The 16,751-nt window shown below is 53.5% G+C and overlaps 7 protein-coding genes across 7 annotated transcripts; 2 read left to right on the top strand and 5 right to left on the bottom strand.

Moving 5' to 3' along the window:
* Positions 1-1,022: 1,022 nt before the first annotated feature.
* UHO2_03666 (putative 40S ribosomal protein S3) lies at positions 1,023-2,622 on the bottom strand (the record flags this gene model as incomplete). The annotated part of the gene is made up of 2 exons (XM_041554272.1): positions 1,023-1,766; positions 2,590-2,622. 2 exons carry the CDS (start codon positions 2,620-2,622, stop codon positions 1,023-1,025), a joined length of 777 nt encoding a protein of 258 aa, XP_041410206.1.
* An 805-nt stretch (positions 2,623-3,427) lies between these two features.
* UHO2_03665 (related to protein tag-253) lies at positions 3,428-4,489 on the top strand (the record flags this gene model as incomplete). Its single annotated transcript, XM_041554271.1, has 1 exon — positions 3,428-4,489. One exon carries the CDS (start codon positions 3,428-3,430, stop codon positions 4,487-4,489), a length of 1,062 nt encoding a protein of 353 aa, XP_041410205.1.
* Positions 4,490-4,832: 343 nt separating this feature from the next.
* UHO2_03664 (uncharacterized protein) lies at positions 4,833-7,535 on the bottom strand (the record flags this gene model as incomplete). The annotated part of the gene is made up of 1 exon (XM_041554270.1): positions 4,833-7,535. One exon carries the CDS (start codon positions 7,533-7,535, stop codon positions 4,833-4,835), a length of 2,703 nt encoding a protein of 900 aa, XP_041410204.1.
* A 604-nt stretch (positions 7,536-8,139) lies between these two features.
* UHO2_03663 (uncharacterized protein) lies at positions 8,140-8,601 on the bottom strand (the record flags this gene model as incomplete). The annotated part of the gene is made up of 1 exon (XM_041554269.1): positions 8,140-8,601. The coding sequence occupies one exon, from the start codon at positions 8,599-8,601 to the stop codon at positions 8,140-8,142; it is 462 nt and encodes a 153-aa protein (XP_041410203.1).
* A 711-nt stretch (positions 8,602-9,312) lies between these two features.
* On the top strand, positions 9,313-9,916 carry UHO2_03662 (uncharacterized protein; the record flags this gene model as incomplete). The annotated part of the gene is made up of 4 exons (XM_041554268.1): positions 9,313-9,419; positions 9,535-9,587; positions 9,672-9,766; positions 9,851-9,916. 4 exons carry the CDS (start codon positions 9,313-9,315, stop codon positions 9,914-9,916), a joined length of 321 nt encoding a protein of 106 aa, XP_041410202.1.
* Positions 9,917-10,865: 949 nt separating this feature from the next.
* Positions 10,866-12,760, bottom strand: UHO2_03661 (probable ser/thr protein phosphatase 2A regulatory subunit A; the record flags this gene model as incomplete). Its single annotated transcript, XM_041554267.1, has 2 exons — positions 10,866-12,320; positions 12,446-12,760. 2 exons carry the CDS (start codon positions 12,758-12,760, stop codon positions 10,866-10,868), a joined length of 1,770 nt encoding a protein of 589 aa, XP_041410201.1.
* An 840-nt stretch (positions 12,761-13,600) lies between these two features.
* Positions 13,601-16,309, bottom strand: UHO2_03660 (uncharacterized protein; the record flags this gene model as incomplete). The annotated part of the gene is made up of 1 exon (XM_041554266.1): positions 13,601-16,309. One exon carries the CDS (start codon positions 16,307-16,309, stop codon positions 13,601-13,603), a length of 2,709 nt encoding a protein of 902 aa, XP_041410200.1.
* Positions 16,310-16,751: the final 442 nt, after the last annotated feature.

Below are 16,751 nucleotides of genomic sequence, written 5' to 3'. Positions count from 1 at the left end.
AATCTCTTCTTTGGTTGGCCTGTCACACCGCAATCGGAAAAAGGCTTCCACCTTTGTTTTTCTTCGAAGCGTTGGCAGATGCAAATACAAAAAGCTCAATGCACACCTGAATTCAAAGTGGGAACTCGATTTTTTTACCCACCAAGCCTGCAAAAGCTCATAGTCGATCAGTTCTCTCTCCTGCCAATCCGTACGAACGAAGAGCAAGACCAGAAGGCATCAACAAGTTCATCCCTACGCTGCCTTTCGTCCATCAAACACTCGGAGCGTTGATCATGAATATCTTGGATGATGCCCTCCATGCTTGCTCTCGTTAATGGTCCGTGCTGCATGTTCACACCCTCCCGAGACAGACGTGGGTGACAGGTCTTGGAAAATGTAAAAGTGTGTCTATGCTCGCGCGACCTTGGAGCTGGAGTCTCTTCGCGGGTCCGGTGTCCGAAATGACCGCAGCAAGTTCAACAAAAAATAGAGGCAAAAAAAACAATGTTTGAACGGTCTAACAGCTTGAAATTGGCCTCATGTGTAGGTGGTGGTATGTCGAGCGAGATCTTGGCTAGGTCCATTTTACAAGCCGCTTGTCCCAACAGCACGAGTCAATGCATAGACATCTCACTTTCACATTGCAGTCACTCACATTCAAGCGAAGAGGCATCGGAAACAATATGGCTCGCTGGCCAATGATGATATTTTCCATCCAGACAATGCAGACGCAATATAGAAAGCATCGCCGGAAGGTCGAGATACGCGTACGTGATACAAGACGATCGCATGATATGTGTGTGGTACAATGTATGCAGAAGCTTTTTGACAGCGTACAGCGTGTAGGCTCGCTGGTTGTTGATCACATAGGACCAGCCAAAAGAGGCGCAAAGCTGAATGCCAGAACTGTGTTTCAGAAAGACAAGAGCGGCAAGGCCAACCCGCGAAGGAAACAAGAAAAGGGGGGAATGTAGGGAAGCTTGGGGCAAGAGAGGGCGAGAGATGCAAAAGGGGAGAAAGCCGACGCTGAGGAGGCGAGCTTAGTAGGCAGCCTCGGGCTGAACCTCGGCGGCGGGGGCAGTGGGGGCGGCCTGAGCCTGCTGGGCAGGAGCGGCAACCTCGGCGGGGGCCTGTCGCGACTCGGAGACGGGAGCGAGGATGGGGGCCTCCTCCTTGGGTTCGAGGATGGTGACAGCGTCGGGGAGGGGGAAGGGCTTGCCAGCACGTCCCTCGGGGTCCCAGCCCTGCATGATCTTGACCTTGATACCGAGAACACCCTGCTTCATAAGAACGTGACGAACCGCCTCGTCAACAAAGTCCTTGACGGGCTGACCGGAGTGGATCATGAAACCGTCGGTGAACTTCATCGACTTGGCACGGGCAGCACGAAGCTTACCGGAGATGACGACCTCGCAACCCTTGGCACCGGACTCCATGACGAATCGGAGAACACCGTAGGCGGCACGACGGACGGCAAGACCACCGAGAAGCTTGTATCGGAGCGACTCGCACTGGGCGACGGCGTGGAGTCCACGGTTCTGGACCTTCTCGGCGTACAGCTCGAGCGAGTTTTCGGGGAACTTGAATCGCTTCTGGACGAGAGCAGTGAGCTCACGAATGCGGCGACCCTTGTCACCAAGAACCTCTTGGGTGTGAGTGGCGCGGATGATGATCTCAGTGCGAGCGTGGGTAACACGAACCTCGCAACCAGAGTATCCCTCCTCGGAAAGCTCACGAGTGAAGAACTCGTTTAGCTCGGCGGCGAAAACACCGTCAGCGACAAACTAAGCGGTAAGAACAAAGGCGAAAAGAGATGATGTCAGGATGTTATTGTCTGGATAGGAAGCTGAATCTGAGCATCTGCTCTGCTCCGTGCGCGCAACTGGAAAGCATGCTCTCGTGGATTGGTTTTGCTGTTTTGAGGCGAAAAAAGTTATGGCCGTGACTGCAAGTAGACTGTACTCAATGGTTCTATACGGTGGCTACGGATTGTCCCTGACCAAAGGCAGACTTGGCATCGCCTGCGCTAGTCTAGCTAAGCTATCATGCAGGTCAAGAGCCACAGTCGCAAATTACTAGTTGCGGTCACTGAGTCGATGCTGCTCTTAGATGGGGTTGAGACGCTTCGGAGCGCGGTCGCTAGTGTGCTGTTATTGGCCCTGTCACAAATCGTTGAAGTGCAAAAACTAGGCGACAAGGTTCCGGCTTGTTTGCAGTGTAGTCAACAGCGAATCGTCGAATGCACGACAAGAAACCTCTTGCTGACCGTGTCTCTTCATGGCAACAAGCCATAGTCACATGCGCTCCTGACCTGTGCTTCCGACCCTCTGTCTTCCCATTGAGACTGGTTCCCTTGTTGCTGGTGTGACTACTACTTGGTATCCTTGCCGGTTGTCGATGGACACAACAGAGCGCGTCGAAATTGGGCAAAGTGCGAGTTGTAGCTGACTTCTGGCGATGAGACGATCATCTATGTGGGCGGAGTGCTGGTATGTTTCGCGATCATGGTTTCAACTAGGTGGCTGTACTGGTGTCGCTGCAGAGCATGCTGATGTGTAACGTGCGGGGAGCAGATGCTGAGATGGCTGAAGATGGTTGATGCCTTACCTTTCTCTTCTTGGAAATGTTAGCGGAAGCCATCTTGAAGATATGTGTGTTGATGGTGAGACGGTAGTGACGACGACTAATTCGAATCCTTGAACCTGACAGACTCGAAGCTCTCTCGAAGTTGGACTGCACACTCACATTGCTGCTGCCGCCTTGCTGCCTGCTGCGAGAACACCTGGCTGCAGCACAGTCTTGGGAAAATTCGACGAGGCAGCTGGAGCGCTTGCAGTCTAGCAGTCTTGCTGCTTGCTGCCTTTGCTGCTGACCAGGCCCAAAGCCCTTTGCGCGCAACGGTTGCCTGCTGCACCCAATCAAGAGGCTTGCTCAAGGCAGTTCCCAACGTTGCTGAGCTACGAAATTTCCTTCAGCAGCAGCGCGAACAGATTCTCAGGTTAAAATCTGCTGCTCGAACCCAGCCAGAGATCGACTTCGGCCGACATCAGCGGCAGGCAAATTTCAGCTGTAAATCTGTCAATCGGGATACCGATCCAGCTATTGCAGCATGATTGCAAGTCGCGAAATTCGTGCAGGTCTAACATGTCGACGCTCTTGGCTTGTGCGCAGTGATTCACGTCGAGCTGCAGGGTCTTAATCACACCGCCTGTCAAAAGTCACACAGTCTGCGAGTTGCTCGTGTGCCCTCTGCGTTTGTGTGTGTGTGTGCCGAGTAGAGGCTGAAGCGGTCACTTTCATGCCACCTGATAACCGTGACTAAGATCAAATGACTATCAGACGCTGATGCGGTCCGTAAGCAACCTTCCTCCCATCATCACAATCACCACCACGACCATCAACAACAACGACTACCCGTCTGCGGAACCCGGGGCACGGCACCGCAATGGCTCCAACAACATCAAGATCAGCATCAACACGGCAAGCTTCGCATGCGGGCAGCTGGTACTCTGACAACCAAAAAGATCTCGATGCCTCGCTCTCCGAGTGGCTCGAGGATGTCGACGTCAAGTCACTCCCAACACCACTATCCGTTTGCGAGCACAAACCTTCCGCAGAATCACTACCACTTCCGATCACAAACTGTCGGGCTCTGATCGGTCCGCATGCAGGATACTCTTACTCTGGTCCTGCTGCCGCATATGCTTATCGCTGCATCGACAATTCTCAAATCGAGCGCATCTTCATCCTTGGCCCTTCGCATCATGTCTATCTCGATGGCTGTGCCGTCTCTGGCTGCGAAGAATATGAAACGCCGCTCGGTAATCTCAAGATCGACCGTCAGATCACAGAGGCACTGAAAGCAACGGGAAAGTTCGGCACAATGACGCAGTCACAGGACGAAGACGAGCATAGCATTGAGATGCATCTACCTTACATCTACAAGATGTTTAAGGGCAAGTCAATTCAGATCGTTCCCATTTTAGTAGGCGCTATCAATACGAGCAAAGAGGATGCCTACGGAAAGTTGCTTGCACCCTACCTCAAGGATCCTCGCAACTTCTTCGTAGTCTCGAGCGACTTTTGTCATTGGGGATCACGCTTCAGCTACACCTACTACCGTCCAGCTGGGTCGAGCTTGGCAACGACACTGTCAAACAGGTCTCCTCGCTCTGCATACGAACAGCCGCCTATTCACCAGAGCATTCGAGAGCTGGACGAGAGCGGAATCGAAGCCATCACCCATCCTTGGACCAAAGGTGGCAAAACAGGTAAATCAGCAGAAGAGGCAAGACTCGCTTTTGCAGAGTACCTCAGCTCAACTAAGAATACAGTCTGCGGAAGACACCCCATCGGTGTTCTGCTTGCAGCCTTGGCGGAGCTCGAAAAGACGGACAAGATCCAGACAGAGTGTCGCTTCACAAGATACGAGCAGAGCAGTCAGTGTTTGACGCCGCAAGATTCATCCGTTTCGTATGCTTCCGCGTTCGTTCGCTTCCGGCACTGAACAGCGATTAAAGGCACTGTCGCTCTTTCGAACCGTTCTTACTCTTTTGCTGTCTGCTTTGACTTCGTCTGTTGACGGCTCCGTTCCATGTCTCGTCTGTTATCAGCAAGCTTGTTCTCTCGGTTCTATCCGCATTTCTTTGCATCTCGACATTATTTGCATCATCTCATTTGTATCTTTGTTGTGATTGATTGTGGCACACTTGTCTCAACATCCCTGGCATCCCTGGGGGTCAGAAACATTCTTCACACAATTGACACAGACCCATATGATGGAGGCTTGAAATAAAATGGTATGACCTGTGCGTGACTGATGACAATGTTCAGCAAGGTTGGTGCGATGATTATGCACCAGGCTGACCCGGCTGCGGCTGCGCAGCTTGCGATTGAAGCTCTTGCAGCTTCTCCGCGAGTCTCTGAGCTTCATTGACTATGACAGCCTCGTCCACCCAAGCTCCGCGGAAGGTCTCGGCTCTTCGCATCTCCTCTGCAGTGAAGTTCGAGACCGATCCACCTGCGCCTGGCACTGGGTTGTTGCCGAGGATGGCGTCCAGGTCGCGTGCTTGGCTGGCGATCCAGGTGCGAAGGTGACCCTGAGGATCCTTGGCAAACGCAGCGAGGAAATCGCGTGCGCTCGCTCGGTTGCGGATGGTAGCGGTCGCTTGAGCGATCTTATCGTCGAGCTCGGCGATTTCGCGCGATGTTGCGTCGTTGGCGGCGTCAAATTGACTCAAGACGTTGTGCTGCTTTTGTCGGATCGCAAGATCTTCGAGATCGAGCTCAATATCGTAGGCAGTTGAATGCTTGTACTCGGCCTTGTCGGTGCGAACCCAGTACTCGATGACGATGGGCTGAGCAGGGTGGAGATAACGGTTGATGACCTCGGGAATGTGGTGGAAGTTGATCGTGTCAGTGTTGAAGAGCGAACGGAGCGCAGCATCACACTTGACCTTCTTGCGATCGGTCTCGTCTAGAAGCTTCTTCTCCTTGACGTAGGACCAAAGCGCCGAAATGACGCCTGCACGAGATTCTTCGCGAATGTCGAGCAGCGTTGCAAGCTCAGGTGCTAACGAGTAGCGATCTGGAGTATAAGCAGGGTAGAGGACAATCTTGACCTTGGTGGGTACGTTGCCCTTGCGCTTGATCTCGAAGCCATCCAATGCTGGCTCTGCACTGGCAATCAGCGGCGCCTCCATGCCTTGAGTGCCTCCAAGACCTCCGGCACCACCACCTGCCTGCATACCACTGGCAGGTGCGATCGAAGGGACAGGGCGATGCCACTCTACGATGTTGCTGCCGTCTGGATAAAGAGCCGGATCGCGCATCAGCTCGACAACGCATGTCTTGATAAGATTGCTGAACTTGTGTGCTCCGGTACGGTTGATGCTCGCTTGTGCCGAGAGAGCTGTGTTGGCGCGCGACTTGAAAGAGGGCTCAAGCAAACGACCTTCGATGCGCAGAGTCCACGAGGGAACAGCGTCCTCTTCCTTACCATCACCCGAGTCAGTGTCGCCTTCCGCTTTGACATCGCCGGCCTCTCCTGTCTCTGCTGATGCGGCGGCAGCGTTGGCGCCGGATTCCTTTGCCTTCTGCTTCTCAGCGAGCTGGAAAGGTTGATTGGCACAGGTGTTGCTGAGGAAGATGCGCAAAGTACGCTTGATCTTGGGTGGTCGCGAAAGGCCATCGGTAAGCTCGGCGCGTTTCCTTGCAACGGTCCAGTCGAGGTTCTTTTCCATGCGCTGGAGATCCGAGTAGAACGCTGATTCTGGTACTTGACGCTTCAATGATGGAGGCAGGCTGCGGTCGGTGGGACGCCCTCGCTTGAGTCCGCGGAAACCTTGTCCCACCAATACGTCTTGCGCATTTTTTCGTCGCAGATTCTGAGCCTGCTGTTGTGCTTGCGCGTGCGCCTGGGCCTGGGCCATCTGCATTTGCATTTGCATCTGCATTTGCGCGTGCGCTTGGGCTTGGGCTTGGGCTTGGGCTTGGGCCTGAGCCTGTGCTTGAGCCTGAGCCATATGTGCTGGGTTGTCCATGGCTAACGGTACGTGTGCGAACCGAGGAGCAGATGAAGCTGAATGGTACTGGTGATGCTGTGAGTACAGTGGGTATGAGGGAGCTTGACGTAGCTGGGGATGCTCTCGATTGTAATTGTGGTACGGAGGACTTGGGACAGCTCGCGCTGGATTCGGGCCAAGACGGGGTGAGGCCGGTGCGAACTGGGACGCAGGATGTTGTGAAGCGGTCACACGCTGTGGAAAGCTGTGTCCTGAAGGATGAGGCGAGAACGCGTTATACGGACCAGCGGGAGCAGGCTGCGGCGAAGCTAGATAGACAGGAGATCGGCGATACGCTTGCTGATATGGCGCGTATGGATAGTGATGATCCAGAGCACCAGGAGAAATGTGCGAAGGATGATGAACTACAGCGGGTGTCGAGCCTCGCGGATAAGATTGATCTCGGGGCGATTCGTCGAAAGAATAGGCAGCGTCGTGGAGGGGTGGGAAGCTACCGTGAAAGTGTGGTTGAGGACTCCGCTGATGATGTAGTTGGGGTCGATGGAGTGCGAGAGGCGAGCCTGGTAAAGGTGCGCGGTTGTAGCCAGATGCCAAGTGGGAGGGAACAGGACGAGCTGGGAAGCTGCTAGAAGCGCTATCTGATGCTGTTACAGTAGGGTACGGGTTCGCGCGGCGAGAGGCAGTCGATGATTGTGACGAGGACCGAACAGACTTGGTGCTGCAACGGGGAGGTCTAGTCTGAGGCGTGGTCTCGTGAAGCCGAGGTGAGGGTTCAGCAGCAGGCGTTGAAGGTGCTGGTGAAAGTGAAGACGAACACTCGCGAGAGAATTGATCTAGCTGCTGCTGCTGCTGAGACGGCGGTCGCGAATGATCAAGAGGCGATGGTTGGTGGGCTGCAGAAGGTGAAGGTGTGCTGGTGAAGGTGGGATGAGCTGATGTAGAGGTGGAGGCTGGAGGGTGAAAGGGTGGGTTTGATGGATGTAATGGTTTGGGTGAAGCTTCGGAATCTGGATCTTGAGTTTGGGACATGGCTACCCGTTTGGTTGCTGCCGTTCTCAGCTCAGCGTTTGGATTTTCGCAAGAGTGTCAGAACGCACAGTAGCAGCGCGACCTTTTTTTTGGCGCCTTGTCCAGATTGGAGCCTGGCGAGTGGCGTTGCTGCCTGACGTGCCTTGTGTACTGTTCGCGTCTTCCACGCTTTGGCCTCGCGTAGCTTTCTTCCAGCAGTGGCTTGAGCAGTACAAATTGGCTCAATCGACGTTGGCTCCTGGTACAACAGCAGCAGCAAGCTTCAAGTATCCTCTGAAATGCCGAACAATTGCACAGGTTGTAGCTGACGATACGTAGCCACAACGAGGTTCAATATTTGGCCGATAGCAACGTCTGCTCTCTTTGCAGCAAAGGCCGACCTGCAGACTGCTCAAACGATTTGAGCTTTGATTGTTGACTTGTTCACGAGAGGCTCAATGAGCGCCCGTGGTTAGGGAAAGAAGACGAGAGCGAGTCTTGCTATGGACCCTTGACAGCTTCCGAATGGCGGAGACTGGCTGCTCGATGGCATTGACCTCTAGGAGAGACCAGCCTTCTGGGACAAATTAGAAGCAACAGAGGGGACCGCGATCGGACTAGTCGTTCAAGCGTCGTCGACGGATGGGCTAACAGCGCGTCTTTCTAGTAGGGAACGCTCGAGGGGAGCGAAGCGCCGAATCGGGGCGGCAGGGCGACGGAGCGACGGAGCGACGGAGGAGGGCAAACCGCTTCTAGACTGCGAGTTGGGCCGAGCGGAATCGAGGATGGCCCGCAGATCGGTGTATGCTAGGCTGGACAGCTGCACCAAGGTAAAGGGCTGGAGAGCTAACGGGATGTCTCGGTCAGGGTCGAGGGAGGTGAGGCGTCGAATAGTGCGGTAGCGAGGCATGTTGAGGGGAGGCGAGACGATGCGGCTCGGATCTTGAACACGCTTTCCCGCAATTGCGATTGGCCAGGATCTCGCGTTGCTCATTTCAAGACTCAGTCTTAGCACAGTGATCGATCTCGTGCGAGTGAAATACCAGCTTGTTGTCTCTGCCCGTGGCTCGACGAGCTCTGCTCTCATTCTTCGGTGCAGGCAGCTTCTACTTTGAACGTCCTCGATTGTCACGTTCCGGTAGAACGGAGCTAAGGACTATGCTCTTGCTACATAGAGAGAATCAGCTGCTCTTGTGGGCTGAGGGACTATTGAGCAACCCTTTCACGTTTCCTCTGTTGACGCAACTGTTTTCCTGTTCAAGCCTCCACACGCGGGGCCGGATCGACAAAGCAACTGTGTGCCGCATCTGGATTCCGTCATTTTCTCGAAAAACAAGAAAATGCCGAAGGAAGCGATCCGATATGATGATGCACGCTGACATAAACGCAATCGGCGATCAGATGGGACAGATCTGTCTGGGGATCGGGTGCAACTTAGCCCCGCTCGTTGTCAAGCTAACTCATGGAGGAGGATACTCCCACATTCGGCCTCACCATGTTCTTTAGTCAATTGAGTATACATGTTTCTGTCTTCTAGAAGTAGTGACATCGTGCTCTGACTCTCCCCGATTGCAAGTATCGGGACCAAAACTTCTTCACTTCTATTAGAAAAGTGCCTTGAGCGTGAGTGTTGGGCTTCAGGCTTGTCTGGGCCACTGTGAACTCAACAGTGTTAAAATGAGGAGGCGTGCGCACGGTCCAGGCCTCTCTCCTTCCCTACCTCGCTATCCCTCCTACTTTTTCTTCCTTCCATCTAGTTAACGATCATCACCTGTCAGGTCTACAGACTATCACCACCATGTCTGTCGAAGCCAAGTTCAACAAGGCCGTCTCCATCGTCGGCTCGCTCCCCAAGGACGGCCCCGTCCAGCCTACTCAGGATGACCAGCTCAAGTTCTACGGCTAGTAAGTGATCACAAACCAACACCCCTTTGTTATGGGTTCATTTGTTATGATCACAGCTGACAACCTCTGAAACTCCTTGATTGACCTACATCGTCACTCTGCTTGCACACGACAGCTACAAGCAGGCCACCATTGGTGACGTCAACACCAAGAAGCCCGGCATGTTCGGTAAGTTCGATAAAGACCTATTAACACGTCCTCTCAGCTGCAAGAAGTTTTGACCTTGCTTCTGTTTTGCCTTTGGAATCACAGACTTGACCGGCAAGTACAAGTGGGAGGCCTGGAATAAGAACCAGGGTATGTCCAAGGAGGACGCTCAGCAGGCCTACGTCGATGCCCTTCTTGAGGTGAGTGTACCACAAACGATTGCATGCCAGGTCTTAGATCAGCCCACTCATCGTTCCTTGACTTTACTTCTTTGCGCCGGGCAGATCCTCAAGAAGCACGGGAGCGAGGGTGACTCTGCCAAGTACATCCAGGAGATCGAGAGCGCCTAAACTAGCGCTTTGACGACCTCAAAGGACAAGTGATAAGTCGTCGGATGTGCATCTCTCTTCACACTCGATCTTAGTGTGCTTTGCTTTGCGAAATGATATTCAATATACCGGCGCTCGAAAGGTGCTCCCTTGTCTGCTGAATGAACCTAAACGAATGTCGTGAGCTCTGCTGACTTGAGACGGCTGAGGGTGATTGGTTGATTGCCTTGAGCGTTGAGGAGTGTTCTTCAAGGCAAGCTTGCTAAGGCCCCGCGCTGAGATATAATATAAGCTTGAAACAATGCCTTTCAGTTGAAGGTATAGACATTACTTCGTTGGGGCCACGATCAGGCTCCCTTCGCACAGGTGTGTAGCAATAACAATGCTTATCATATTCAAGAGGAACGGAGACTACAAACATGAGTATATATATCTTTGACACCATCTCTGAGGACGCTGAGCTGCCTTAGATGAGTCGATGTCTCTCCTGCAGAGCTCCTGAGCCGTTGCCATGGCAACCTTCATGCATTTCACGTGTCTGAATAGGCGGCGTATGCTTTCACCAGCTTCGCCCTGTTGGCATCCCGGATAGACCCTGGAAATTCCGATGTATCTTCAACTCTTTCGCTTCCAACACCACATCGAACTGTCATTTGCAGATTTCCGCGTTAGGCGACCAAACCTGAGGTTGTTCAACACACGATGAAAAAGGCCCCGGAAATTATGGTCGAGAAAACAAGACAAAAAAAAAAAAAAAAAAAAAAAAAAAAAAAAAAAAAAAAAAAAAAAGGCGAATTCTCTCTCACCGCTCCCGATTCACTACCATGTTCTCAGACATCGAACGGATCACTAGCTTCACATACGAGACGAACAAGCCGGCTTGAACCAAGGTGCTGAGATTGCAAAAGGGGCCAGACGTAACACATGTATGATCGGATGTACACAACTTTCTTTTCCTTTCGTTTTCGGCTCACGCTTGCTGGTTCGCCGCGTCGAGCGCCTTCTGTGCAAAGAAGCGAACATCGGCATCCGAGTCCTCCTTGAGCTTCTCCAACGCTGGTGTGATCTTGGCTGTGATGACCTCCTTGCCTTCTGGTGTCTTGATCAGCACGCTCGAAAGCACCTCGAATGCCTTGGCCACGTTGAAACGGATGTTGGGAATAGGGTCGCTCACCATGGGCAGCACCGTCTCAAGAACGTCGCCGGTAATGGCTGGTGTGTCGAGCGAAGGTGCCATGGTGGTAATGGCGAAGATGGTGGTCATACGGTAGAGGTAGTTAGGGTGTGTGCCCATCTGAAGAACCTTGGGGATGATGGTCTGTCTCGCCCATTCCACACCAAACACGTCAGTGAGCTTCTTGAGGTTGACTGTAGCGGCTTCTCGGATGCTGAAGACTGTGTCACCGAGCCACGACATGCAAAGGTTGCTGAGCTGTTCGTTGAAAAATTGAACGCCAAGCTGGTTGGCGAGGAGGGGAATGTACTCGATGATGGCCTGTCGAACACGCCACTGCTTGTCCTCAGCAAGCTCGACGATCGCAGGCAGAAGCGACTGCGACAAAAGGTCGATGCCAATGACTTCATTGACCTGTTCCAACTTGGATATGATGTTGAGACGGACGTCGGGGAACTCGTCCTTCAAGAGCTGCAAGAACAAGGGCAAGAGGTGCTCGATCGTTGCCTCCTTGCCGAGCAAAGGAGCAAGACCGGAGATCTGCATGCCAAGGGCGGCACGCACATGTTGCGAGTTGTCGCCTGCAAGGTCGCGAACGCAAGGCATCAGTCGTGCCAATATGATGTCCTGATCGACCAGCTTAGCGAAGCCAGGAATCTGACCAGCACCAGCTGTTCGCACCTCAGCCTCGTTGTCCTTGAGAAGATGGACGAATGCCATGACAAGCTCGTCGCGTATGACATCCTCACCAACGGCGGAAGCAAGCTTGACGAAGTGATCCGCCACCATGTATCGTACCCTCCAGCTCTTGTCCTGAACAGCACTGCGAATGGATGGGAGTAGGTAGTTCTTAGACTCGTCGTGGCTGAGAGATTCTGCAATGGCGATCAGGTCCTGTACGGTCAGCAAACGGACCGAATCCTGGTCGTCAGAGGACAGCTTTCGGTAGAGAGGGATGATGTCTGAGACCACAAGCTCCTTGGAGAGATTCTTTGCAAAAGGACCGAGATCGCGTGCGGCGGCTCGTCGGACCATAGGGGTATCGTCGTTGCAGAGGGCGGTGAACATCTTGCGAAGCTCCTCTTGTGTAGCTTGCTTGGCCTTGGGGTAGACTGCAGAGAAAAGCGAAGTGGAGCTAGTTCGCGATGTGAACCAGTCGCCACCAGAAAGACGCTTCAACAAAGGGATGTAGTGCTCTTCAATCTGTGCTTCGGAGAGGACCTCGGCAATCTTGACGATCGACTCGGCTGCCTGTGATGTTGCAACAGAAGTTTGAATATAGTCAGAGCAGGACGTGGGAAATGATAAAACTAGTCAGATCGCTGCTCAGACGCTTGATAGGATGTGTTTGATCCGCGTCGAGTCGTTTGACTTACCTTCTCGCGAACAACGCTCTCCTCTACAGCGGCGAGGTTTTCCAAGGGTCCGAGCAAAAGGTGTGCATATGAAGGGCCACCAAGGTATTCAACAAAGCCCGAACCGAGCTCTTGTGCGAGCGCGAGCAAAACTTCGTCTTCGTCATCGAGAGAGTCCTGCAGGAAAGGGATGAGCTCGTCACGAGCGCGCTCAGGTCCGAGTGCTAGTGCGATAGTCGAGATGCGGTGGATGGCATTGAGACGGAGGGTAACATCGTCGGACTTGAGCTCATCGATCAAGATGGCGATAGGGAATAGCTGCTCGTCGGCCTCCATTGTGTCGGGGTTGTGTAAGCTAGAAGGTGGAATGTAGTTTGTTGTGCTAGGAGGATACGAGACGTGCACTGAAACTGCTGATAAGGGCTTTCCACAGGACTTCCAGCTGTATCTGACCGTTCTGAGACGTCTTCAAGTCAGTACCGATGAATCGCAATGAGATGGGACTGTTCCGATAATGCAAGCGGGCAGAAGTGACTGTTTTTCGTCAGAATAAGAGACCTTTGGGTGAGAAGATCGAAGCTCCCTTCGTGTTCGATTCGCGTTTTCTGGTAATCGGCGGCGAAGACAAGTGAAGTGCTGATAGGTCTGGAACGGAAGCAGAAAGCTGATGTGAAGATGCAAGAATGTAAAAGGGGTGTTGATGGTGAAGAAGAAGGTTCAACAACAGTGGAGACTGCGACGCGATGATTCATGTCTGCTCAAAGCGACACGCACCATCCGCTTTGGCAGTGTCCAATGCTTCTTTGCTTCCTCCAAGCCGCGCTGTTGTGAAGTCTATGCGGCGTTGAAATCAATCTGGCCAATGAATACAAAACAACAATTTAGGAAAGCTGGATTCAATTCGGAAATTCGGGCCCTCAAATTTTCAATATTTCCTGATCTGAACGCGTTTGGCGACTTCTGTGATGTGTATCTTATTCTTCTTGGGGGGAAGCGGGGAGCAAAGAACAGCCACGGTGATGGAGCAGCTTGTCAATTGCAACGATGGTTTTGAGACGATGGCTTCGGATCTCAAACTAGACTTGACAGACCTGTTGACGCTGACAGTCATTATAGCGCACAAGGCTGATTGTGAACCGAACGTAACAATACAAATATTTGCTGGGTCCGGGCTGGTCACTCGACCTGATCTAAATGAAGATCCGCATAGACGCTTTCGGTGGGTGTCTGCCAGGCATGCTTAGCCTCGTCAAACAGCTCCTTGAAGGCATATTGAAGCTTTGCACGACGTTCCATAGCACTGACCAGGTTCTCTGGCAGCTGCGGTCGAACAGGTCCATTGTAGGGTGCGCCTCCAGGCTGCGGTGTACCAGTCGCTGACTGAATCCCGTTGGCCTGGGATTGTGACAGAGACGGCTCGTCGTGGTGAGCATTGTGTCCACCCTTCTTGCGTTTGCTGAGGCTCGCCTTAATCTGTCGCAGTCTCCTCGTCCAGCCGGCTTCAATCTCCTTCTCCACCGAGTTGAGGCAGTTGAGGTAGTCCTGATACGCCATTCGGTCCTTAGCAATGCCGAAGAGGCGATCCTTGCGCATCTCGTTGACCTTTTGTTGACGTGCTAGCTCGCGTTGCACCATTCTGAGCGTGGCTGAGATCTCATCGTCGGCGCGTGTAGACCAGTCCGGGGTCTCATCAGCACCCAGCACTTCCAGCGCCTTGAGCTCCTTAGCAATACGTTCCTCGAAGGAGGCCATGTGCTGATCCTGCACGATACCATCGCAATCCAGATCCGGTTCGCCATCTGCATCCTCATCCTCGCCATCCTCATCTTCTGGTCTTGGGTATCCATTGAGACGTGCAAGCATCGATTGTGACAGCGCAGACCTGGTATCGTCGATCGCTCCAGCTGCTGTCCGGTTGGGATCATCGTCATCCTCGTCCTTGTGTGAAGGTAGCAACGATGCCACTAGCCGTTCTGAAAGAGGTCCACTGCGGGCATCAACGACAGCAGGTGACTCGAAGCCCAAATGCTGGTCCGTCATCTGCTTGACTCGGAACAATGGCGGCGGTGGAATCTCGAGCTCAGACCGTGCTGCATGCTTCTTCTCGTCTGTTGTGCCGTTTCTGGCTGCTGCAAGGGCGTTCACATCCAAGGGTAGACCTCCGCCCACACCAATACTAACGGAAGGCGACCGCGAAAGGGCGGAAAGCGGATTACCGTACGCATCCACGGCACCACTGGCCATCAATGCATCTTCCTCTTCCCACACTTCCTTATAGTGACGACCAAGCGCAGGCATCTGGAATGGCTCGTGGTCGTCCGACTTGCTCGAGAGCCATGCCAAGTCATCCTCGGTCAGGGTTTTGAAGAAGGCATCCGCGTAATTGTAAAACGTATTGATGGGAGTCTGCTGCAAGTCTCGTCCTCCCCTTCTACCAGTAGTTGCCTCCTTAACCAAACTCTGACCAGGTCCTGGTCCCCCTGGAGTACCTGGACCTATGCTCTCGCGCTCAAGCAGACGATCACGTTCGCGCTCCTTCTCTTTCCAGTCTTTGTTGGCAAAGTCTTCGTTGACCTCGCCTGGTTTGGTAGGATATGCTCGTGGTTTGCGCGACATTTCCAGGTGAGGCATGAAGGTGGTTGGCGTGCGTGCGGGCAACTCCCAGCCCGGTGCCGGCTGGTAGATGATTGGAGGTGCGACGGCTGCGGCTGACTGGGCTAAGGGTGTTAATGGAAGCGGAGAAGGCGAAGGCAATACGCTGTTGCGCCTCGTTGAGACATTCGTCCCGTCAGAAGCTTTTCTTAGGAAGCCGGGAGTTGCCTGTGTTGCTGCATTGCTTGCACCTGTGTTTGCCTTGAGCCGCATTCCAATACTAGGGATCTTTGGAGTCCCGACAACACTGGCGGGGGTGCCGACCTCAGAGCCTCTACGAGATAGCGGACCCGGTGCTGCAGTTGCTGCTGATGCTGCTGACCTTGCTGCTGCGCCAGATGCTGACGAGCCAACATGCTTGGACGTAGATGCGCCGCGTGCGGATCCGGCAGCGCCTAGCATAGCGCCAGCCTCAAACTCAGAACCAGACTCATCGTCGTTCGAGTCAGCATCGACATCCTTGCGTTTGCGTTTCTTGTTCTTTGCGTAAGTGCGACCAGGCCGACTAGGCATGGAGTCTTCATCGAGATCCCATTCAGGGTCGGTGGAGGCGACACTTTCATCATCAGCACCTATATCTAGACTTTGGCCCCTTACTGCCTTGCTGCGAGGATTTGCCTTTCCTCCGGCTCCTCCTAGCTTGTGCGGCGATTTTGCGTCCGAGTAGAGAGCTGATGAGCTTGCCGGAGCACTGTCATTGTCTCTCTCCCGCTTGATCTTGACCTTGTTCTTGGATGCCACTGCGCCGCCTGCACCACCGCTGGAGGTGCCATTGAGATTTGATGCGGAAGAGGAAGGTGCAGGCGAGGCGAAAGAACGCTCTCGTACATTTTGGTTCTTAGACGTAGGGACTGAAGCTGGAGTGCCACGAGGTGTTTGTCTGGACGAATCCGAGTAGAGGTTGAGCGAGTTGTTCGAGAGACCGGGCGGGCTGAAGAGGTCGTTTGGTGCGGAAAAGAAGATGGGTCTCAGCGGGTCGGACGAGCGTGATTCGAGTCGTGAAAGTCGAGCGGCTGATTCCGTTTTGATCCTGCTAAGGTGCTTTGCCAACGCGGAAAGCTCGTCCAGTGAGGGTATTGAGTCGTTGGGAGAGATGTTGGAGAGCTGAGCCGGCAGGAACTGGCGATAAAATGGGGCATTGCTGCTGAACCTTGAAGCAGAGAGGGTGCCAGCCGAGGCGTTGGCATCGCGAGAAGCTCTTGAAAGAGCAGGGTTCGCGTCTTTGCCTCCCATGGTGGACAATCACCACCAGGTGCCCGTACAGCCCTCGACACCTTCAAGCTAGGTGGAAAGAGGCCACCTCTACGCTACGCTGTGGTTTGCTGCACTGCTACGGCGAGGATGTGCGGAGTATCTGTCGGGGCGAGAGCGTGGCCGAGGCTCCTCCGGTGTTCCGAGCTCTGCTCAGATTGCCAAAGTTGGTGAGCAGATGTGTAGGAAGTCGTCGTGCTACGCGTGTTGATGCATATGAGAACGTCTGATGAGAATTGGGAAGAAGTGTACTCGTGAGACCGTCGCTGAGCCTAGTCAGGAAAGGATATGATGGCAGCAGCTGTATAAGGTCGCGTCCGAAAACAAGGGTCCGATAGATCTGCGATGCAGCCGAATAGTGACGCTAGCGGTAGCAAAGGATCGCTCGTACTTTGGAAGGTTCTATGGCAGGTCAGATCCGATC

The sequence above is a fragment of the Ustilago hordei genome, assembly GCF_900519145.1.
Source record: "Ustilago hordei strain Uho2 genome assembly, contig: UHO2_contig_06, whole genome shotgun sequence".
NCBI classification, from domain to species: Eukaryota; Fungi; Basidiomycota; class Ustilaginomycetes; order Ustilaginales; family Ustilaginaceae; genus Ustilago; species Ustilago hordei.
Note: the sequence above shows the minus strand (reverse complement) of the source record. Positions and strands in the feature narration are given on the sequence as shown.